Source organism: Cinclus cinclus, chromosome 6 (genome assembly GCF_963662255.1).
Source record: "Cinclus cinclus chromosome 6, bCinCin1.1, whole genome shotgun sequence".
Classification (NCBI taxonomy): Eukaryota; Metazoa; Chordata; class Aves; order Passeriformes; family Cinclidae; genus Cinclus; species Cinclus cinclus.
The window spans coordinates 11,100,706-11,124,714 of NC_085051.1; the positions used below are offsets into that span (position 1 = coordinate 11,100,706).

A 24,009-nucleotide genomic window follows, 5' to 3' on the forward strand; every position below is an offset into this window, starting at 1 on the left:
CATGTTCAGGTGGAACTTCTCCATGGATCAGTTTCTGCCTGTTGCCCTCTTGTCCTATTAAAGAAGGTAAATCTTTAGATTGGAAGTTCATTTCCTAAAGAGCCCTGATGACCTTCTGGCTTTTTTCAAACTGTATTGTCTTTGGTGTCATCAGGAACTTGAATATTGTCAGCAGCTTGTTGCAAAACATCATAGACCAGAAATCTAAAGACTTAACTGCAAGAACCTTTTTTTGCTGGTGCCAATTATTTTTGTGAGGAAGACTCGAGAGGTTAATTAATATTTGGGGGCTTTTCTCCCAAGTCCTCCATGCACATCATACAGTCGTTGTATTAATTTCTCTAAAACTCTTTGGTTAGCCTTGTCTAAAGAGAAAAACCCTCATGAGACTTTGGTTACAATATGTTAATCTGGAGACAGGGCTGCTCCAAAGTCACTCGGTGTGCTTTCTGATTTCATTTTCATTTCCACCTTGTCTTGGGAAAAGAACCTTTGAAGTCTGTTTCCATTTCCAGACTTGTTTAAACCTTGAAGTGGTTCAAATAGGAGGATACCAACTGTGCTGGATTGATGACCAAGTCCACGTTGTACAAATTCTCTGGTGTTGAGTTGGTGTCCCCGCAATATTGTTGCCATCAAGCTATCATAGTAGATGACTTAAAATATTATCTTTTAAAATTTTTATTTTCGTTCTGCTTACAAACTCGAGCAGACATTAACACAATCAATTCATTTTGGTCGTGCTTCCATATATTTCCCTCACAATTCTGTGGGGATGTAAAGTTTTTGTTCCAATAGAGGCAGAGAATCTATTTGGTTTATATTGCCATACAAAGGTGGTATTGAGGTGTGCCTAGTGCTGTAAACTTGTTCTAGAGATGGTTTTCACCACTTAGTTCTTCAGTTCTCTCTCTTTCTTATGTTTGTGTGTCTTTCCCCCTTAAGCTCGATATTAGAAGGTCTTCACTTTCTGTTGAGTAGAATGAATTTTTCTTCAGTACTCATGCTGAAGTAGTGAATCCCTTAGAGATGATCAGCAGTGGGTAAGGGCACTCAAGATCTAGGTAGATCTAGATCATTATCTCTTAGTGCAGCCTCTGATGTGTTGAAGGCCATCATGGAAGGATGTAAAGTTGCTTTCTGTCCTTTGTAAATTGTTGTTTCTGATATAGGAGCAGTTCCCTAGAGTTGCTGTACTCAAGGCTCATATCACAACATTGTTTTATTGAGATTTGACAGTTCTATATCTGCAACAAGTTTGCCAAATACCAAATATCTGTGAACCAATTTTTCCATACTACCTATCTTGCAAATGAAAACCTTTTAAAAACAATGTCTGCTCAGTATTTCTGAGAATCTGGCCCTGTGCCTGTAGTGTCCAGTTGTAGCAATTAGGGAATACCTGTCAGAAGTGTCTTCTCTGCACCACACAGAAAATTGGTACATACAGGGTTACGTACTGGTTCCCAAAGCAGCAGCTCATCACCTGTGTGGCTGATCAAACACATGCACTGTTTTACCATACAAACACTTCTCTTGATTTCTTCTTATGATTGCCCACCCATCCCTGTTTTCTTCCTTTCTTAGCAGCAGTGAATCTTCTTTTGAGTGTTTGCATGCTTAGCACTGGAATTAAGAAACCACCTTTAGGTTTCAGAAGTGTCAACTCTCAGCAGGAACTTCAGTGATACAAAGGAAGCTCAGTGTGTATTAAATGTCAGTGTTTTCTAGCCAAATTACTTCTTTTATCACCTCTTCTTTTATCAGATGATATGCACAGCTTTTCCCTGCTCCTTCACTTTTCTGAAGCTTCTTTTGCTCACTTTCAAGTAGCACGATTACAGGTGCTGAATATGCAGGTAAAATTGGTTTGCTGGGTAACAAGGAATCGTGAAGTCATCTTTATATTCCATCTGAATTGCCCAATTTCTATAAAATGTTTCTTGTCAAATCATTAGTAAGTGGATGTAGTCAGTTGTTTGGGGAGTTGAGTCATTTTCCACTCCCAGCTTTCTATTACCGGGAAGTAGCAGCATCAGTTCATACCCTACTTTCTGGATTTTGGAAAAGTTTCCAAATCGGTGTGGAAATACTGGATTGGAAATAATTTTCTGGTTTTGTATGGCTTTCTGATATGCTGAAGGATGCAAAGTATGTAGCTGAGCATCATCTTGTCTCCTTAAACTTGTTTTGAACTATAGTTGTGAAATATTAAAAAAAAAGAGGGGGGAAGACATTTTATGATTCTGTAATAGTTTTAGAGAAGTGCAAGCCATTAGAGCAATTGAAAACAGTTCTTGTTGCATTTAAGTGGTGCAGTAGGTCGATGACACTTTGCATGCAAAGTTGATTATTGGAAATGTTAAGTAAAGGGGAAATATTATGGTGCAACTTTTAAATGCATACTGAAGATACATTTAATGTTACTTGAAGATTCATAGCTTTTTAATCACAAGAATATTGGCATCAAATCACAAAGTGCATCATTAAATCTGCACTTCACTCATGAAATGTGCCTGGTAATTACCCAGCTGTTAGCAAGTCATGGGGTTTATAGAAACAAGAATATGATCCAGGCTTTCTCTTCAGGGGTTTTTTTTTTTCCTTCTAGTAACTTGTTTTGCAAAATGTTGAGTTGCAAGCTGTCATTAACACTGGGCACTTTTTTAAGGCACATACATAACTCACAGTATCCAAAGATCTATAATTTTATACATAACTTTCTTCCTCAGTTATGGATTTTCTACTTCTCTGTAGACAGAATGTAAACTGTTAGAAACTTGGAAGAGAGCCAGCCAGTGTAAAGATTCCCAATTATTTTGTTTCATTCTGAATTTAAATCCTTTGAAAACCTAAGTAGCTGCTACTGCAAATTTCTCCTTTTCTACTCTATTATAAACAAGACGTTCTTGATCTTTGTTTTCTGCTTTACTTTTTACTTTACCCTTCAAGCACAGCTTGATTTGCTGTGTAAGCTGTCTTGGTGGCTGGTGCTGAACAGCTGGAAGCAAAAGTAGAAAATGGGCAGTAGAATGATAGTTTTGAGGAACAAGTGGGCTTTAAAGAATATTAAGTTCAGAACAGCAACTCTAGTTTTAATTGTAACCACATTTATTGGCTGTCATGCTTTAAACATCATTGTGACTGGGGATTTAAATTAAATCATGTAGAAATAGATGCATTTTAGTTTAGAGAAAGAAGACCTGGGGTTTTTTTGTGTGTGTTCTAAGACATTGCACTGGTAGCTGTGAATACATGGTAGAATTTAGCACATTATCAGTGTTAGGGTGTTTTGTTACATTTTTACCACCCAAAGAAGTGAGGAAAAGCCTGTAACAATGGAAATTCAAGATGTTAGTGAAGATCTGCCTTATTTCACCCAAGATTATTAAACATTCTTAAAAATATGAAAGCCTTGAAGCATTTAGCCGAGCACAGATGCACCTTACTGAGCACAGAGTCACCGGAGCAGTGGAAGAACGCCCGGATCGTCGGGATCCCGTGCTGTCATTCCAGAAGTTGTAATCACTGTTATTCTGGTTACAGGGTGCGGTCAGTGCTTCAGGCACAGGTCACGAGTCACACTTGGCTCTGCCACTTCTATGGAGATGGCTTTGCAGATGTGTACAGCATTAGGCAGCTTAAATTGTGCAGGATTTTGTTGTTGGCGTGTGTTGGAAGATCTGTGTCTTGTAATCTACAGCTAAACGAGTACAAAATGTGATGGTGTTCCTTGCTTGTTGTTAAGATTTAGTGTTTAGGAGATTTTCTTTCAGCAGCATACTAATTTCACTTTTGCAGGATGAGAATTCTGTTAAGGAATTGTTCATCTCTGACACTCTGGGATAGGATACTCGATATATGCAAAGAAACGTAAAATAAAATTTACAGTAGTAAAGGGGAAAGATGCCATTTCCCTCAGGACTGAATTATGGCCACAGCATTGCTGTCGCTGTGCTTTTGGGGGAATGATTTTTGGAATGGCAGCTTTCAGTGAGACAAAAAATTGAGATATGCCCATTTTAGGCACTCAAGACCTGTCCATGCAGGAGTGGGAGTGTTATCCAGTTTGTTTTCCTTGAATTTCTTTTTCAAGTAATAATGTTCTACCTGCATTTTTCTGGCAGCTTTTCTGTGAAGTGTGTTGTGTCTATCTTTAAAACTGAATTGAGGAAAAGGTTTCAACAAGGGCATATTAGTTGCTCTTCATAAGTGTGATGCCACCAAAGTCTCTGATCAAAGTGAGCACTGTAGAAGCTCAAGCTGAACTGAATTGGGAAAGGTAGTGAAGGGAGTTCTTGAGCTTCCCAGATGGCTACAGAAGAAGAAAATTAATACCTGCACCAAAAAATAGGTTATTCCTAAGTGTGAACAAGTGTAAGAGTTTGTGAAAGGGGTAAGTAAATTCTCGGTTTAGTTTTTAAAATTTTAGCATGGTTGTCCAGGAGATAATACAAGAAAGGGTTCTGCTAAGGAGCTGATGTAATTAAAACAAAGGAAGTTGCTGAGTAGGATTTTTAAGAGAATCAGTTCAAATTATAGTGCTTTAGTTCCTCAGTTTAGTGAAGAATTTATGTAATTTCAAATAGAATGTAAAAGAAAGATATTTATTAGAGGTTATAAAGGAAATGGTACAAGATAAAGAAATTTTTGTGTCAGTGGTAAGTGAAGAATGGGTCAAAAAGATGTGAGTCACCGGTGACAGGAAGAGGAGGTGGTCAGCTATGGCAGAAAATGACATTTTCTTGGATGCGGGTGGGAATACCAACTGAAAGACTGTGGATAATGACTCAAGTTTTGGTCTGCCACTCAGTCTGTAAACATGTTTATATATCCAGTTCTTAGTCCCAAGTGTTGATGGATCTTTGTACATTGCTGATATTTTTTGGATTAAAGGTAATGAAATAGATGTGACTTTGACCTTTCCCTTTTTCCCTAGCGTTGCTTTTTCCTCACTGGTTTTGAACTGTAAGATACCTGAATCAGTTGGTGCATGGAGAGCAGGGGATATCAGTTCTGTGCCCTGGCAGCGTGGAGGGGGCTGTTCACAGCCTTGCTATTCCATGTGACACTTGATGGCAACTCCTGTGACTCGGAGGTGCTGCTTAGCTGTGGTTTACAAATGAAGATCAGTCTGTGAGCTGTCCTATAACCTACAGTTCCAGAAAATGCTGTCTAGATCCTGGCAGAGCTGTTCCCTCTGTTCCCTCTGCCTCATTTCGTTCTGGTATTGTGGTATGTTTTTCTTTCCTGTATCCGGTGCTCATCCGCTGAAGTCACTTTTCTTGTGCTTCGCCATTTAATTCAAATTTTTTTTAGAAAAACGAACATATGGAGGAATGTTTTTAAAATGCGTCAATTGTTCCATGGTAATACCAATGAAATGTTTTCTGGTTTCATGAACGAGAAGTGATGAGAAGAGAGTCCAGAATTCTGATAACATCGTGGATCGTGGTAGTTGCTTGGGGAGGGCTGCAAACATTTTGAGTAGGCTCGTGTGTCGGGCAATCTTTGTTTGCTGTAATGGATTCCTTTCCATATCTGCAGGGAACAGAAAGTAAAACTAGGTCTTTAAAAATCACTGCACAGTAACAAGTAAGTCAATGTACTTGTGTGGTTTTCTTTTGAAAAACTTCTCCCCAGGTGAAGGACTTTGCCTTTGTTGAACTTGATGTGAACTTTACGTGTGAATTGATTCTGGTCGCTTTTTAAACATCATCTCCTAAAGAGCAATGGAGCAGCAATTCCCAAATGTCACAAGTCAAGCAGATGAGGCATATAAGAGGCTTGGCTGAACATGGATCTTCTCTTGGAAATAAGGCAGAAGAAGGGAAGTGTGTGCCGATGGAAGCAAGGTCAGGTGTCCTGGGAAGAATACAGTGGTGCTGCTTGCCACTGTAGGGAGCAAATTCTTGTGGCCAAAACTCAGCTGGAATTGAAGCTGGCCAGAACTGTGGGCGACAATAAAAAGAATTTTTAAAATACATTAATGGCAGTGTGAAAATAACTGGCCCATTACAGGATGAGGATTATCACTGCAAATAGGGCCATGGACAAGGCAGAAGTGTTCAACGCATTCTTTGCCTTTCAGCATCCTTCGGCAAGGATTATGGACCAAGGGAGGATGGTGAAGGGTCTGGGGGAGAAGCTTGTTTGACGAGTGGCTGAGGTCACTTGGTCTATTCTGGCTGGAGGGAAGAGGCTGAGGAGATCCTCATTGCAGTCACAAATTCCTCGTGAGGGGAGAAGGGGCAGGCACTGATCTCCGCTCTGCGGTGACAGTGACGGGACACGAGAGAATGGCCTGGAGTTGCATCATGGGAGGTTTAGGTTGGATATCAGGAAAAGGTTCCTCCCCCAGAGGGTGTTTGGGCACTGGAACAGCTCCCCAGGGCAGCGGTCACAGCACCGAGCCTGACAGAGCTCACGAGTGTTTGGACAATGCTCTCAGGCTCATGGTGGGACTCTTGGGGTGCCCTGTGGAGGGACAGGAGCTGGGCTTGATGAACCTGATGGGTCCCTTCCAGTTCAGCATATTCTATGACATATTCAAGAATTGAGCTCAATTAAAAAAAAAATAGCACATGGTTCTGGCCTTACATGGAGAATTCTTTTTGTTCTGGGTGAAATGTAGCTTGCAGAATGAAGTGCAGTGACTTTCTGACCACTTGCAGAAATGTGTAGGCCTGTGTCTATGGCTTGAGCTCTACACCAGTGTTCTCAAGCTGTAGCAGCTGATTTTTAAGGACATAATATCCTAAATACCTGGGGGGGTAGGGAATACTCCTTCATGAAGAGCAGTCTCTTGGTTTCTGTTTTGGTGCAAATCTGTGCATAATAAAAAAATCATTCTGGCAATCTGCTCTTGAGTTTCAAATTCCTCGTGAGGGGAGGAGAAGGGGCAGGCACTGATCTCTGCTCTGCGGTGACAAAAGTATTAGATAAAGAATCTACTGCCTGCTATGCTGCCTTGTAGGAAGAAGAAGTTTCCTAAGTTGCATGATGTTGACTAGGAAAAATGGAAATAGCAGGAAATTTTTGTCATGTTTTACAGGGTCCTTGAATCCCTAAATACTCAAAGATTCCTTTTCTTCTGTGCTGCTGGAGGTTTTGTGTAGGACACTGTTGTTTGCTGTTCAAGTGTCGTAGGTCAACACATGTTTCCTGGTATGCAACTCTTGAAAGGGGGGAGATTTGCTTGTTTTTTGGTTCTTTTTCTTTCCTTTTTTTTATAATGTAACCCATACACACATTGTCAAAGCTCATCTATTATTCTTTTAATGCTTGTCCAGTACTACATAGTTATTTTCAAATTTTCACTTAATTTGTTTGGAGTTTACAGCGAATACTTTTCATATTATTTTTCTTTCGTATGATCTGTTTCATATTTGGGCGACTTAGGAATGTAGGAAACATTGATGCACCAGGAAATGCTGCCTGCAGTGGGGTATTTCTGCTCATCTTGTATCATTTCTCCTGAGACAAACGAGTGACTGTGCTAATATTTGTAGGCAGCTTTGCAGTCCTTGCCGCTCAGACGAGACCATCATGTCTGAGATGTTGTCATCATTGAATTTTAGTGTTGCTGTGGGTGTATTGCCTAGCTGTATGTTATTTCTCCACCAAAATGTTACCAGGCATTTGCTGTTGTTTCAAGCAAAGGCTTCAAACTTTTCATGGCCTTGTAGGTGTCGATGTTGAGCTGCTAATGAGTTTTAGACCTTGGGTTTCAGTCTCTCAAACTAGACCACAGCAGCAGTGGTTTGCTTGACTGTGGGTAACTTCAGTTTCAGAGTCTTCTAGAAATGGCTTTTGCCAATATATTAGTATTTTATCTTAGATGAGGAGAAAAATAAAAGAGCCAAAAGTAGTTCGATGTTTCACTGAACCAGTGCAGAATTTAGTTTTAGTATTTAAGAAAAATCCCAAACGTTTTCAGGTGATTTTTATGCTGCCTGTATCATGAAAGAATAAGTAGTCATTCTTTCAAAAGAACATGCTGTCCTTTTGGATAGCTGTATTGCACAAGTGATGTCCTAGGCAAAAGAGTGGGGTTTTTACTTGTTTTACTTTTTATTTTTCCTGCAGATGGCTTCCTCTTGGGTATAATTTGGAATAAAATTCAGTACTGTTAAATGTTTTGGCTCTTTATTTTATTCAAAGTATGTAAGACATTACAGATGCCTTGAAATATTTCTATTTCCTTTGTATGCTTATGGGACAATTGAAGGGAACCCCCCATGGTAGACTAGTGTTTCTATTTTTATATATGAGTACCACTAACATTTGATTAATTTGGGGAAGGAAACATGTTATTTATTTTTTTTTTTCAATGAGATTGTGATATTTACAGTGTAATTTTCTGTGTATTAATTCCTATTATTTAGTAGTCTCTACTATGGTGTAGTAACTATTTGGTAATAATTTGACATGTATAATAATAACAACAACAGTATATTTTTCTCATCTCTTGTGCAATTTAGATGATAAAGATGTGGTTTCTGTTTGTGCTCCCTGTATTTTATGAGATGACCTGTAATTGTTGATGTTCAGTAATGTTTAGTTTCAAAGAACAGGAAGGGCAGCCCAGGTCCCTTTGGATACTGGGGACTGGAATTACCCCAGCAGTAAAGAGAAAACCCTTTCTGGGCATCCTGTACCTGCAGAGATGTTTCATGCAGCTGAAGTGCAGTGCTTCTGTTTTGTCTGCACTTGTTAACCCACTTGGGACAGAGGGGGAAATGCATGGTTTTTCTGAACAGCAAAGTTATCAGCTTACATTTTTCAATTCTCTTAACACTGTTTTAATTAATTACCTATATGCGGTATAAGCAGCAAACCCTTTTGCAAATACAGTTTGCAAGTATAATTTGACCAATTATTTTGCATCAAGTTATGGAGACAAGATAATTCTTATCCCTACCCATCCACTTGAAAAATATTTATTCCTTCATGTACAATCCTACTCAAAACTTTCCAAGAACTAAATTTTATGGTATGAAATGATACAATGTTTCAGATATGTTGCACACAAGCAATGAAGTGTGGTTTCTTTTTAAAACATTTTAGTTTATTTTTAAAAGCTTCCCCCCCCCCCTTTTTGGCTTCAGGGAGGAGACCATATGTGATACATCATTTTATTTAATCTGACCAGAGTCTATTAATTAGCACCACTGATTTGTGATACAATGTCCAGCAATTCTAGTTATTCCATCTAGTTTCAGTCCTGTCCAATTAGATAGTGTTCTTGAGATTAGGATGAAAACAGAGCATCTCCTGAGCTTAAGGGAATTGATTGCGCTGATGATGTTAACGTGCCATATGCTACAAAGCAAAACAAACAAGTAAAATAAATCCCTGAATCCCTCTCAGCTTGATTTGGTAGAAAATTCCATCTCAACCCTTGATTTGGCATGCAATGTATAGTCACATAAGCAAGACAGGCCAGCCAGACTTCTCTGGAAGTACCTGCCAGCCCCGTGAAGTGCTGGATGGCTGCCACTGGCTCTCTTGCAAAAACTCGGGTGTCCAATTAGGTATCCAGGTGGAAATGCTGTCTAAATCTCTATGCTTGAATGGTTGAAGCTCTGAAGTATGAGATGTGATTATAGCTGTATAATAAGGTAAGGCTTCAAGTGTTAAGAGCACGTTCAGCCCCTGAAAGTTTAAGAACAAGAGGCTTCGTGTGCAGATTTCCAGGTCCCACATAGGTCTGAACTGGCTTGTGCCGACACATGTGGACGAAGTAATTGCTTCCAAAAATGGTTCAATTTTACTTGAAGGACTCCAGCTCCAGCTGAGGGAAGCATAATGCTTACCCTGATAATCTGACTCTATTTTCCATCCTCTTCACTGACTAGAGTATGAGATCTTATTTTGAGATTGGAATTTTTATGATAATGAATTCTGAACACTTAACTGAAATCATCTTACTAGCAAACACCTTATCTACAAATAACCACTCTATGATGTATTTCTCAACTCTCTGCAGTGAACTCCACAAGCTGAGCTCTTTTAAACTCATGGTATGACACTTGTTTTCCAGCCTGAGGGTTGGGGCTTTTTTTGTCTTACTTGGAAAACTCTCTTTTGTATTCTCTACACTACACCATGTTACAAAGTGATTTTTTTTGGCAGTTTTCTGTGTCTGCCCAGTTAGGATACATGGGATGGGATGAGGCTTTTTAGCTGGGAGCAGGGATAGATATTAGATAATGCTTCTTCAGTGACTTCACTGATGTGTGTCTCTGGTAACAAAAGATGGGTTATCTTTTCTGGTCCCTCAGCAGGCTTGTCTTTAATCTATGAATGTGTTTTTAAAATGTAATTGCCACAACGCGTCAAATCACTTTTAAGAAAGAAAAAAAATATCCAGGTATACTTACGTGGTTATGATTGTATTCATTAGCTGCATTGTATTGCTATTACCCTACCACTGAAAAACCGTTTTAATGCCTTGTTTTTTACAGAAACATATCGGTCATCATTCTCTTTGCATCTTGGTTTTGGCTCTGATACAGCTTTAAATACCTCCTGTTCATTTACCTGAGTTGACTGTTGTGCTGAGCTAGTCAGTAATTTCCTATGGACATTCTTTTTTATCCTCTTCAAGCATAAAAATTATGTCTTTGGTGTCTGGGCCTTTGGGAATTCCTCCTTTTGGAATACCTAGTTCTTTTCTGCTGCATGCAAGTTACTGGAGCCAGTTCGCTTGAAAATATTGATGTTTATCAGAGGTACTCACATTCTCTAATTTTTGTTTTTGTTTTGTTTTTTTTTTTTAATTTTGTTTTTGTTCCAGCAACATCTTGTGACACAAGTCTGCTCCCCCATAAGAACGTGTGATGCTCTGTTTTAATTGCCATGTGGTGGGGAACAGAGAACATGCAAACTGCAGTCTTGTTGTGGCTGTGCAAAACTCCAGTTTAGCATGTCCTCCAAACGTGGAGTACAGTGGAGAGCTGCCAGAAGGGAGGAAAAGTGGCTACCATGATCAGATAGGAACTTAGAAGCACAAACTTCCTCAGTGCCAAACCTCTCTCAAGTTTCATTCTGATGAGTTTTGGAATCTCATAGCGCAGAAACTGCTAAATTCAGCGAGCCTACCTGGAGGAAATAGTCTCTTGCTCAAAGTAGCTTTTTCCTGGCATGCCAGCTGTGCACATGGAAGCATCTGCAGTGGCACAAAGGCTTTTTGTTTACAGTGGGGCTTTTGGCAGGCACGCTCTCTTACCACAGCCCTGAGAGACATCCTGTAGTGCAGGCCAGCACTGGTGCCCGCTGGTTATAGACAATACAGAACCCAGTGTTGTGGGAGGACAGGACGAGCATGTCTCGTGTTGTTGATCCCAGTTTTCTGCACAGGAAACTGAAACTCACTGGAAAGCACCAAACTTTTCAGCTGTCTTTTCATGCTATGTATTTGACTGTGTTCCTGGTGAGAATGCTGACAGGAAATACATTCCATGTTTGTCTTAGTAAGTGCTGTGGAAATGTAGAATTCAGTAATAGCAGCAGCCAATGTACAGAACTTCATTAGTGGGATATGTTCACGTTGCAATCCAGTTGTTTGGTATTTTTTATTTCAGCTCCCAGCCTACTCTTTCACTTATATGTTTCTTTGTGAGATTTTTAGTGACTTTTAATTTTTCTATGTTTATGTACTTACTCTTCTGTTTCCTTGTAGAAACTCACACCTGCAAGAGGGGAAATCAATTGTGACCTTAAGTGGGAAACAATAATATGACTCATGTAAGAAGTATTGTTAAATTCCCAAAATTAACAGACCAGCAATGTACTGCCCTTTCTATAGTTTCCTTTGTTTATTTTTAATTTAACTTCTCCTGGCTGAGTCAAGATTTTGGTGCAGGGAGCTGTTGTAGTTTTGCATGTCTGTGGGTCTGAGGCTGATGGTGAGCAGGCAGTGTCAGGCATGGTGCTGCTGGCAATGTGACATGTGACAAGGTGGAGGTTTTAGGAGATATTTCAAAAAGAAATTGGTTATCACTTTGCACTGAGCACTTTTTTTCCCCCAGGAGTTTTAGGTATGTATTACCCCTTTTGTGGTTTGCTCTACAAGTTTATGTTCCAGTTGAATTTCTGCTATTTTAAGGGCAAATCCTGACATCTAATTAATTTGCCTATTTCAAGACTTCCTGTTCTGTATCCTGTCATCTTGAGGCTGTTGGCATCTCTCTTGAATCTCTTAAGTCTATTTTGCTGCAGCAGTCCCAGGCCTTGCAGTCTTTGGACCTCTCAGGTCACATCAGTGTTCTTTGCAGCGTACGCTGCGTTGCCACGTGCTTACACACACCGCCCCCAACACCCACGTGCCTTTTTCTGGATGTTGAGACTTGAACCCATCTCTGGCATATATATTCTAAGGACTTACAAGATGATGGATACGAAATCCCTAACTCATATTAGCGGAAGGCTTCATTTTTTACAATTGCTGGAGAGCAGCAGACCATCTCCAAAAGGTAGCGTGGCATTAACAGGGTGGTTTAGTATCTGATTGTGCAGATGTGAGCAATAGAAATGAGATAATGAGGACTTTGTGTATTATGGGAGTATTTTATAGAGCATTGACCTGAGTTGTCTGGAGTAGTGTTAATCATTGACCTAATTCAAAATTTGCGTTCGTGTAAATATGAAGTTTACTAACACAGTATGATAGCTTACTGTGTGCCAGTTGTAACTGGTGAGTGATATATTTTAATTACCCTGCTGTATTGTTTTTTCTTTTGACATTCAGCCAATGCAATAATTGCACATACTTGTATGTATTTTAAAGCAAATTTATAGTTTATCTAGTAAATAAGTTAAGAAGTCACTGAAGACTGGGAAACCTTTATGGCTGCTGTTCTAACACAGTGCTACTACTGCCAAAAGAGAAAAAGAAAGAAGGAAGGAGAGAGAGGAGGTAGGCAAGGTTAGTATTTCATGCTTCACTGATAATTGTGCATAAAATGCTCAACTGAGTTTCTAAATGAATCTGTTATTTCTAGGCTTGTCAACCTCAGATAACTACCTATCTTTTAAAAGGTCGGGGGTCATTAAAAATAGGAATAAAACCAAGCCCCAAAACAAAATGAAAGCAAAAGAACCTTCCCAAATGAGTTAACTGTTATTATAGTGTCTCAATGCATTTTCAAAACCACTCCTGAAAAATGATTGTTTAAAAGGTTGAGGGATGCAGATCCTTCTTTATCTACTTTGTGATGAAAATTAAAACACAAACATTTAATACAAGGAATCAGTTTCTTTCATAGTGTTATCTTCTTATAGTCCTCCTTTAAGTATTCTAAATATCAGAAATTGTCCTTCCATACTGTCTTTTTGTACATCACTAGAACTGTTTTCCTGTATTCACTAACCTGTGACTGAAGTATAAATTGCTAAAGTCGTGTCTGACTTGGATTTATTGCTGTGTTGTAATTGTCTTTTCTGCTTTCATGCTGAACAATTAATTTCCAAACTTCTCTTATTCCTTTGACCAGTTGTACAATTGGCAGCAATTACTGCTGACCAGCAAGGATTGCTTTATGAACGAAATTCTGAAGACAGAGGCCTTGTGTTCCTGAATTTCAGTTGCAAGACCCAAGTTTAAATTTATGACAACTTAAATCTTCCATGAAGTTTAGAATGTTTGTTAAAAAAAATAAAAGTACCTGAAATTTTCTGGTGTAAAGTATGTCTTCAAACACCAAATGTATGGATATTTGGGTTGCCATACTGATGTACATCTGAGAATTGCTGGTTGTTGTCCACAGCTATCTTGCTTGTTTTACCTGAGGTAGCCCAGAGCACAGTGCTGGGTTTTACTGCGGGTGGGTGTGGTAAGAAAAGATTCTGGGTGCAAGACTCTCAAAATTTTTAGCTTTCCATAAGATTATGTTGATAACACTTGGCTGAAAATAACAGGATGGACCACTGTTTAAATAGGTAAAAAAAAAAATTCTTTGCACAAGCCTGCCAATTCCACGTTCTTCTAAACTTCATCAGAACAGAGATGTTGGAAGTTAGTTTTGTGAGGGAAACCCCATTCAGTGCCATTATGAATCCTGTACTATTTCTGAAATAAAGGCATTAGCTTGCAGTACTTCCTCATAAATCACCATTTCTGTAGTCCAGTCTGGTTTTGTTCAGGAATGGTCAGAAGAGTATTTGACAGATTGTTTTTGTTGTTGTTACTGTTTTAAATAAGCCACTGGAATGGCTATACTAAGTGTTCTGAAAACACAAGAAGAAACTGTTTTCCCAGTGGGTGTAGTTTTCTTTCTAAAAGTCAGTTCAATTTAGTGTGGTTTTTGGGTTTTTTAGAAGATAAACTAGGAATGCAGTTGCTGCACAAATGCTTTTTACGAATTTGAATTTTCATTAGAGCAGCTCATTGAGGAAAGGTGTTGAAAATTACACAGGTTAATATTACAAGGTTTTAAAAAGGCAAAGCAAGGAACTTGAAACTGATTTTTTTTGTGTGTGCATGTGTAGATGTGCACCCAGGATTGTATATTTCATATATATTTTATATCTTATGTATATATATCACACACTAGTGTGCAAGGGAGGTTAACCTTGAAGAATTTCAGAAGAAGACTTCTCCATCTTTGTCTTTGGAGGATGAATTTACTGTTTTTAATTGAGATGTTCCACCGTATTTTAGATTTTCTTGCTTTGTGGAACTTTGCTACCGGGTCTTTGTGACAAGCTTGAGTATCATCTGGTTATTGAGGAATAATCCACAGCTCCAATTAGAGAGTACCTCATCTGTCACTTGTGCTGGATTAGTGCCATTGAGACATCTTTCAGCAACTTTCAGCCTCAGGAAGCTCAAGAATGTGGTTGAGGATCTTTCCTTTGGGGGGAAGTGTTTCTTAGTGTCTCCTTTTCCATGACTTGAAGCGTTTGAGTGGGGAGCTGAGGTGGAAATGTCCTCAGCACCTGGGCAGAGTCTGTCCCAGGCAAAGAGTGAAGCATTATTCACCTATAATTTCTGTAGTTCACAGGTGCCACAAGGTGATTATGTAAGGGTTCCTCTTGGAGAATGCTGCATTTCAGTTCATTCCAAGGGAGAAACTGAAAAAAGGTCTTTATTTTCTATTTCTTCATAGCTTTTGCATTGAAAGCTTTTGTTTTCTTTGTGAGTTTAATTGTTTGCAGTTGATCACCTGAATATTCTGCATCGCTGCAAATAGGCTTTTACCTGGAAATAATTTGGAGAGTATTTTAAGTGCCCTGGTTTTATATTAGACAAGGATTAGGATAAATACATGGTTTCTTAGATACAAAGTATTGAAGGGCAGGAAGCTGTTGCAAAATTCAGTCTATATTTTGTGTTGTGTTTACATCCAGAGATGTCCAAAATCTCCAAGTGTTTCTTCATATTTACAAGCTTCATAACATTGCGTTTTTGATCGTGCCAGTGAGCGTTGTAATTGTTTTATTTTAAGTGGAGGTATCCATCTGAGAAAGAAAAGTCCCTTTGCCAAAATTCCATACATAAGTGAACGGAGAAATGGTGAAATAGTCAGCAGCTGGTGCTAGGTCATGCAAGTCCAGATGGAACAAACTTCCTTCACATAATGTCCAGAACATGGTTCTTTATTTTTAGGGAGGTTTGCAGGAAAAATAATGATGATACATGTTAAAAACAAAACACAAGTTACTTCAGTAGTAAGAGCCTACAGAAGCAGGCTTAAGGAAATGAATATTTGTGCCCAGAGTGATTCAAAGGAGAATTCAATGTTTGGTGGAAGAGTTGAGTTGGAAAGGGGAGTGGATATCTCTCTCAGATGTTTTAAATTTTAAAATAATTTTGGGATCTCTTAATTCAAGTCTTGACAGTGGAGTCCAAGTGTTTTCTGTTTTATGTGCATCCTAGATAGCTTTGGATTTTATTTGACGAGGAGCAAGTGCATAAATATATTTTGAAGAAAAAAATACAGCATGAGGATATAACTTCAATGTAATTATTCAAATGCAGGAACCTGTAATGGTATGTCACAGACCTTGTCTGCTGTTCTGTGTACACCCTTCACAAAATGCTTTCAGAGGATGACTTGCAAAGAATGTTTCATGTTGTAAATTTTCTGAACAAGCTGTTTCCCCTTTCTACCTCGGTTGTGCTATCAGAGGTGGTGGTTTTCTGATGGAAAGCTGACCAGATCATTGATACAGAAAACAATGTAAAGTGCAGAGAGAGCAGTCTGTGACTACACAGACCTAGCTAGAATACTGGTTTGAGTTTCTGTTGTGGGCTTGGTTGTGCTCGGGTTGCAAGCCCAGAAAAAAACAATTACTTTCTAATTCTGAGTAATTTCTGATCAAATTTCTGACCTATGGATATTATAGTGTTGCCGTGGTAAGGATGCTAAGGACTAAAATTTTTCTTTAATTTTTCTTTAATTTCTTTATAATTACTGTTTATGAATGTTAAAGAACTGTTATGTTCTTTGCTATGTTACAAAGAACTGTTACGTTCTGTAATGAAACTTTATAATTACTTTATAATTACTGTTCATTATCATGATAATATTTAATCTTCATATTCACAGTAACCGACAAGCCTTATTCCTAGGAATTCTAAATCCTCCAGTGCTTTAATAGAAATGGTGACAATTTCAACATTTTCTTCAATTTTTCAACAGACTTTAAAGTGCTCATTGGGGAAATTGTCATGGCCTCAGACCACTGGGTGTTCAAGCCCACCTTTGGATGCACTCCAGCATCTCAATGTCCTTTTTCAAGTGAAGACGCTCAGGAGGATCTATTCCAGGACCTGTCCCTTCCCATTCAGGATGTCCTAGGTTTCTGGACACCAAAACTATATACAGTATATCTAGGGGATATGCTGATTTATGCAAATTATTTATTTAATAGAGAAGGGCAAGGCAGGCAGTAGCAGCACAGCTGTGGCTCTAGGTTGGAGGGAGGAAACAAATCTATGAATCAAACAAAGATGATGTGTTTAGATTATAAAAATCAGAAGGAAGAAATGTCACTTTTAAACATTGATTAATCATGTCTAGACCTTAGCAAGAAGGCTTGTGGTAATGACATACAGATTTTTTGAAGGTAACAAACCCAGTTCCACTGGTTTAAAACACCATGCGTCATTTTTAAATCTGTCTGGTTTCTTGTTTAGTCTGAAAGCATTTGTGGGAATAATTAAGAGAAAGTTCTTTGCTCCAGTGGGCACCTGCAGTTTCAAACAATGTGTAAAGTGTAATTTCAGCACTTGCAGTATAAGACATGCTGCATATTCTTCAGTGCAGTTTCTGCATATCTGCAGCAAATTTTAGAAGGCAATCAGTTGTAACATGGAGTCTGCTTAAAGCACTCACCCAACATTAGGGGCTTATTCTTATAAATCCTAAGTTGGACAATCTGCTTCATTCTTATTTTCACTATCTTAGATAGAAGTTGTAGTCTGCCTCTGAGAATTCTGGCAAATAAGTGAAACAATATGTAAGTGTTGGTTTTGAAACTTCTGGGGTTTTTTGTGTTGACTGGAGAAGGCACATGACCATTGGATTATGTTCACAGTGGTGCTTTTGTCTGTTTTGGTAAAGCATCTGGTTTGGTAGGGAGACATTTTCCTGTTCTTAGTAGCCAGAGAGTGCTGGTGATCATACTGGAGGGTAACTTGTATTTATACTAATTTGGAAAGTTCTTCTCAATGTTGCTTGAATTTCAAATATTGCGCTAATATTTATTACCTTCTTTTAAGGAAACTGAGAAACAGTCATTGTTTAATCTCTCGGAGGAGCCTGTTGTCTTTATCCTCAATCTCTTTATTTATAAATTCCTTCTAGTTTATTTGAAAACACAGACTCTGTGTAGCCAGTGGATGTACTCTACTTCAGCTGTTTTCCTCAGCAATCACTAATTGTTGTTTTCTAGTAAAACAGTTAAATCTAGAAATGTGTTATACACAAGGTCACTTTGAAATCAGGGACAATTCTCACCTGTGTCATAGGTTTTAGACATGCATAGATTGAGAGAATGCTATTGACAGCAGCCTGCCCAGATCCCAAGTCTCCTCTGGTACTTAAAAGTTTAGCTGTTGGGTTTCCCTTTGCATTTCTCAGTTTACAGGGCAGATATTGGTATAAATTTTATGCAGCAGACCTGCTAATAATGCATTTTTACAAGAAAAAGAAGTGTTTTTAAACAACAGCAAAGCGTTTCTGTGCCTGTGGAAGGGTAGGGTTTGGAATGGGCAGTGGTGCTTTGTCCAGGAATCCCAGACTCTCAAAAATCTGAGCGGTTGTTATTTCCAGGTGTGAGATGGAGCATCACCTGTAAAGATGAAAGGCAGTGGCACCAGCAAGGAGCTCCTGTGAGAATTGGGAGACTTGGCAGATCTGAAGGAGTGTTAAGATTGGAAACTCAGGTGTTTGGACCTTAAAAAGCCTGAGCTGCATGAACAGCCTTAATTTCACCTACCTTGTATGAATAATTTGGTTTTAATGGCATATCATAGAAAGGTTGTATTTATCATTAGGCTCTTGCTGCATTCTTTGCATTTTGGCTCATATTTGTTGAGCAAAGAGCAGTTCAATTTTGGGGGTTATCTTGTTGAACTGTGGATTCCAGGCTTCATTTATTACACAGACATCCCTCAAACTCTGCAATTCATAGAGACCTCTTAATGATTTTTTTATTGTCATACTTTTTAATGATGTTTTTGTTAAAATGTCTGTATATATTGAGCATATGACATTATCTTTATAGCAGTCCTGCAAGATTAATAGCAGTATCTTCTTATTTTTTAACTGACATGGGATGAAAAACAAAAGGAGATTAAGCCAGTATTATCAAAATCATGGACTAATACTGGATGCTTAACTTGGAATGACTAGGATGTCTTTTCACAGAGTACTTTTTGATGTTCAGAGCAGTTATTCTCAGATGTAGAAGGGAGTGCTTAGCACTTCTAAGGATACAGACTCACAAGTGTTAAGCTGACTATCTAGAATCTGAAGAATGTAACATGAGAAAACTTTGGTTTTGAAGATTTTCCCAGGATCATAAAAGAAACTGTATATCAGAGGCAGAGTTTTAATTGCTGTTCACCTAAGACTACCCAGGTTTTATTGTAGAGGTTCTAAAGATGAATCTGTAGAAAATGTTTGTTTACAACTTACTCTTTGTGCTTTTTCAGTCTTTAATATCTGTCTAGAGGAATGAAGCAATTCTGGAAACTTGAGATTTTGACCTATCTGTTTGGTTCCTTGGGTATCTGCATTGTTTAACAGTTCTAGGAATTTATTGTGGGTTTTTATTATTGTTATTACTCTTATACAGGGGTTATTGCTTTTTTTGTCTAAATTTTAGGTTTAGAATTTAACTATTAAAAATGTACTTGTGTTTTTTGGGGTTTTTTTTGTGGATGTGGCTTTAGCCTTCAGTAAAATAGAGGAGGGGTACCATATTCCATAAAGGCCGTCGTCAGCAAACTGATTCCTGAATTTCAGCACACCTCTTGCATTACAGAGCATTCATTTTAAAAGGAAAAAAACCTCACAATTTCCACTTTGCTGTTGAGCTGTGGTTTCTGTTTGTTCATGCTGCTTGTGCATGTAACATTTCAAATGTTTAAAATGAAGTTTACAGAAGTAATCAATAAATGGGTGATAAACATAGTTCTATAATATTCTTTTTAGGAGTAGGTATTGAACAATTTTGCAAGTAGGTGCAAGTGATATATATCTGTGTTTGATTGGATAAATTATTGGTGAAATAAATGAAGAAATTAAAATTGTAGAGATGTTTGGAGACACAAGAATTTTAGCTTCAGATTCTAAACCTTTCATCCAAATGAAATCTGATTCATGTGTAAATTTATTCCTTTTATTTCCTGTTCAACACCACAAAGATGCTCTTGAATACTGACTGTATTTGAAGGAATACATTTTCCTTTCACAGTGTTTATTGTCTCCACCGATATTTATAGAGCTAAATTTCTCAGTCTTACCAAGTTCAAGACATACTGGGTTTTCCCCATTTTCTTAATATTTTACAACCCTGCATAGATTTGCTTTAAACAAAATGATCCTTGATAATGTTGAAATATTTTTCATATTTCTGAAAACAGTTGGTGCCACTGCTTACCTCTGTCTGTCTGCTCCCTTAGTTTTGCCAGCCTGGAGGATGGCAGCTTTCAAAAGAGAGGAAGCAGCCAACGTTCTTCGTGGTGGTTTTGACTGACATAGACTCAGAGAGGCACTACTGCTCCTGCCTGACTTTCTATGAAGCAGAGATTAACCTGCAGGTAAGAGATGTACAGTGAGGAACAAAAACGCTGGAAGAAATGTCTACAGACAATGGATCAGTGTCACATGAGAAAATACTCTGCAGTTCCTGCTTAAGTGTGTTTTTTTCTGTCCTGCAGAAATCCATGTGTTTTTGCAGAAGGTGAGCTTGATGCACTTTTTTGTGCTTGGAGTGCTCATGTGCTTTGAAATTAAAAAAAAAAAAAAATCAGCCAAGGACACAGATCAGAATTTCTTTTTCTCCACCACATTTTTCTTTTCAAATGGGATAAGCAATATGGTGTTCCTTTCATTTCCTTTCACATAGTTTGACATAGCATGGATGAGTCTCAGCCTTGTTCTAGGAGAAGGTTTATTAACTTCTGCTCCCTCTGCTGGCGTGCTCTGTCAGAACAAATATGCACAAGGATGCTGTAGTGTATCTCCAGGTTTCTGTAAGTGCATTTATTGGCAAGATTTCAAAAGCTGATGGAATAATTATTCTGTTTTTAGATTTGAGGTGTCAGCTAATTGGCACTGTTTGTTTTTAAACATGTCTTTAATTATTTTTTGGCAACCTCAGTCTTTCAAAAATAGACATTTTGTTTCCCAGTTAATATATAGTGCTTCACAGAATGTCTGCTGTGACTTAATACTTGCAGTCTTTAGAATCCAGAACCTAGGGAAACCTCATCCAATCGTAATTGCAGACTGCCATTGTTATGCTTTGAAATATCTTCTTTCCAACAGGAAAATTTTAAAAATAATTAAAACCTTGGCACTAAGTATGATGGAATTAGTTAAGATTAAATAGCTGAGCAAAGTAATTTCTTGTTCTTTTAGTGAAGAACTGTATTGTTATTGATTATTTTAAGAAAATGTTTTTAATAATCCAAGAGTACTCTGTTCATTTAATACCGGAGTTGAAAGGTTATCCTGTTTGTAGAATAATTGAAAGATGTGTTGCAGTAATAATAATAATAATGATGTGTTTTTTCTGGGCACAGTTGGAAGCCAGAGAATAATAATAGTTATTCTCATTTCATTAGTGCTGCAGTTTAGTTGGATGTTTTTGTGGACTTTTAGGAGAATTTGAAAGCAGAAATGTAGCCCAATATTAGATGTATTTTAGTCTTTAAGTTTAGTGTAGATCAACTGACACATTCCTCTTAAAAGTTAAATGTCTGTCATATTTTCTTTATATTCTAGAGAGTGAAGTATTCTCTAGTAATTCTTTCCCAGCTGATAAAAATTTATAATGGCTGACTCTTCCTCTGCTCTATGTATTTCATAACATAAACTAAATTTAGCAAACTTGTTATTTATCCTGTGGTTTCTAGCAGCTGCTTTTGATTCCCTGTCCACATCTTTGAAGTAATGCTCATCACAAAACATCCAGTATTAACTTTTTTCTTATATTGCCTAAGTATTAATACAAAAAAACAATAAAAAATTGAGTGCAGCAGGATGATGGTTCCTATAATGCCATTCCTGGCTGTGTTGTAAAGAATGCATATTTTTCAGATGAACTTGCTGTGGTGAAATTTATTCTATGACTGCATTGTTTATAGCCAAACTTCCTGTTTCTTTCTGAAACCCAAAGAGAATAATTGAACGTGCCCTGTTCCATGGTCATTAGACAAGAATTCAGCACGTGTGAAATCTAAGCTCACAGAACATTGGGCTATGACAGTAATACTGATTTAACCATTCAGGTGCGTGCTTAATTAAACATATCAAACATTATGAAACATAGTGCCCAGGACTTGAAATGAAATCTAGACAGTATTTTGCACAGATAAATACAGTTCAGTTTTTCCTGAACTGAATGATATAACTTAATGAGGCAAAAGGAAGATGAAATTTCAAAAATAAACCCCACAAGATCACTTCTTTCCCAGTAGCCTTCACCAGGTAAACCTTGCTGATAAAGGAGACTGGTCGGAATTCAGCCAGAGCAGCGGATGAGATGTTTGGCTTGGCAGAATCATCTTCACCAAAAAAAAAAAAAAAAAAAAAAAAAAAAAAAAAAAAAAAAAAAAAAGGGGGGGGGGAATCAACCATTTTGAAGTTTTTTTTGAAGCCTGTGAATGCTACAAGAGAACCTTCAAACCTTTTTGGAACCTTCTGCATATTAATACAAAACTTTTAGACACAGCTGAGTCTGAGAAGACTCAAGTCAAGAAGAATTCTGTTTTGGTTCCTTTCATCCCTGCTTCAGTTGTTTGCTACAGGATAATTTGTAAATAAATGCTACCAGAAGTGTAAGGAGTTTGTACTCACATGGAATACATGTGGTACCATGATAACCTGGGATTCAAGATTAATACAGCAGCTGCAAAAACTACAGTCTGCAGAAAAAAAAAAAACTATCTTCCCTGCTATCTCTGAAAGTCCTGCATTCAGTTTAGTCTCTTGCATGTCCTAACAAGTTTTCCAGAGGAAAGCACAGGCTCTACTAATCAATCAGCTGATGGCCTATTTTCAGCTTCTTACCCCTGGACAGAAAACGGAATGCTGTTTTCTTCAGTGCTATCTGTGAATCATCCTTTGCACTGTTGCACTTCTGACTGACCCAGAATTTATTACCTGCATAGGTGCTGGTCAGTTTGATTAACAATCACCTCTCAAAAAGGTGTGATAATATAAAAAGTTATTGTTGTGAACTTTAGTCTGATTAATACTCCATATCTGTAGGCACGAGTAAGATGAAGACCTTCCATTAAATAGGGCAATGGAACTCACTTGGTGCTCTGTGATTTCAGGTGAGACAGCTTTGCCATGGAGTCCTTCATGAATTGTTCTGGCTCAGGACACTTGTCTCACTTCTTTATCTCAGTAACATTTGCTAAAGCTAAATAAGGATATTTTCATCTGGGTTTAAAATGAAGCATTAGAAAGTTTGGCCTTAGCAGCAGAGTAAATTGGATTGCAGGTCCACCCTACTCGAGGCATCTTAATTAACAGTGATAAAGCTGCTGTCATTTAGAGGCATCCTGAGTATGTTGCAGAGCAGTTCTGTGTGCAAGGTTTCTCTCCCACCTCAAGTTCCTACATGAGTGTAAACAAATCTGAGATGCTGCACTGGTTTGTCCTTCCAGCTTCTTGTGTTTCCAGCACATGCTTGGCTTTATCCACATTTCTGTCTGGCTTAAGGTGCTGTTTAGATACTCTAGCAAACAGGGCTGGATGCCTCAATCACTTCCATGTATCTGCAGGAATTGGGAGGAGGGGAATAAATCAAAACATCTCTATTTCCCTTCCTCTCACAGTGCCTGGAAAGTTAGTTGGGTTTTTTAGGGGGGCTGGGAGGATGTGGAAGGGTGTGATGTCCCATTGCTGTATTTTGATTGCTTCTATGGACTTCAAACCTCATAGATTTGAAATCCACTTGAAATGTCATTGATTTGGAAAAACCTTGTCCTATCAACCAAAAAACAAGTCTATTTAGTGGGGTTTTTGTTTTTTTGGTTTTTTCTTTTTTTTTTCTTTTTTTTTTCTGGCAGCTGAACCTAGAATCTGTTGGAGCAGCCAAAGTGTGTTCAGAAGAGTCATAACTTATTATACAGAATTCACCCATGAAATTCAGTTTCCCTGTTTGTAGCTTTATTAATAATAGAAAAGGTATATGTTTGCACACATATACATGCATACATTAATATGTTTAATTCTGTGTGGTGTAGACAGTTAGCTGAAATGAAGTTCTTATTTCTAACAGCAGTTTCTGCATGTTACCACTTAGCAGACAAGG

General features: G+C 38.1%; 1 protein-coding gene across 1 annotated transcript in view; it reads left to right on the plus strand.

The window, feature by feature from the left end:
• The window catches only part of SBF2 (SET binding factor 2), a 230,196-nt gene that overhangs the window by 78,190 nt on the left and 127,997 nt on the right, over positions 1-24,009 (plus strand). The window contains exon 3 of the mRNA XM_062494271.1: positions 20,141-20,278. Within this exon, the coding sequence (XP_062350255.1) occupies positions 20,141-20,278 (138 nt within the window). The remainder of the gene's footprint in view (positions 1-20,140; positions 20,279-24,009) is intronic.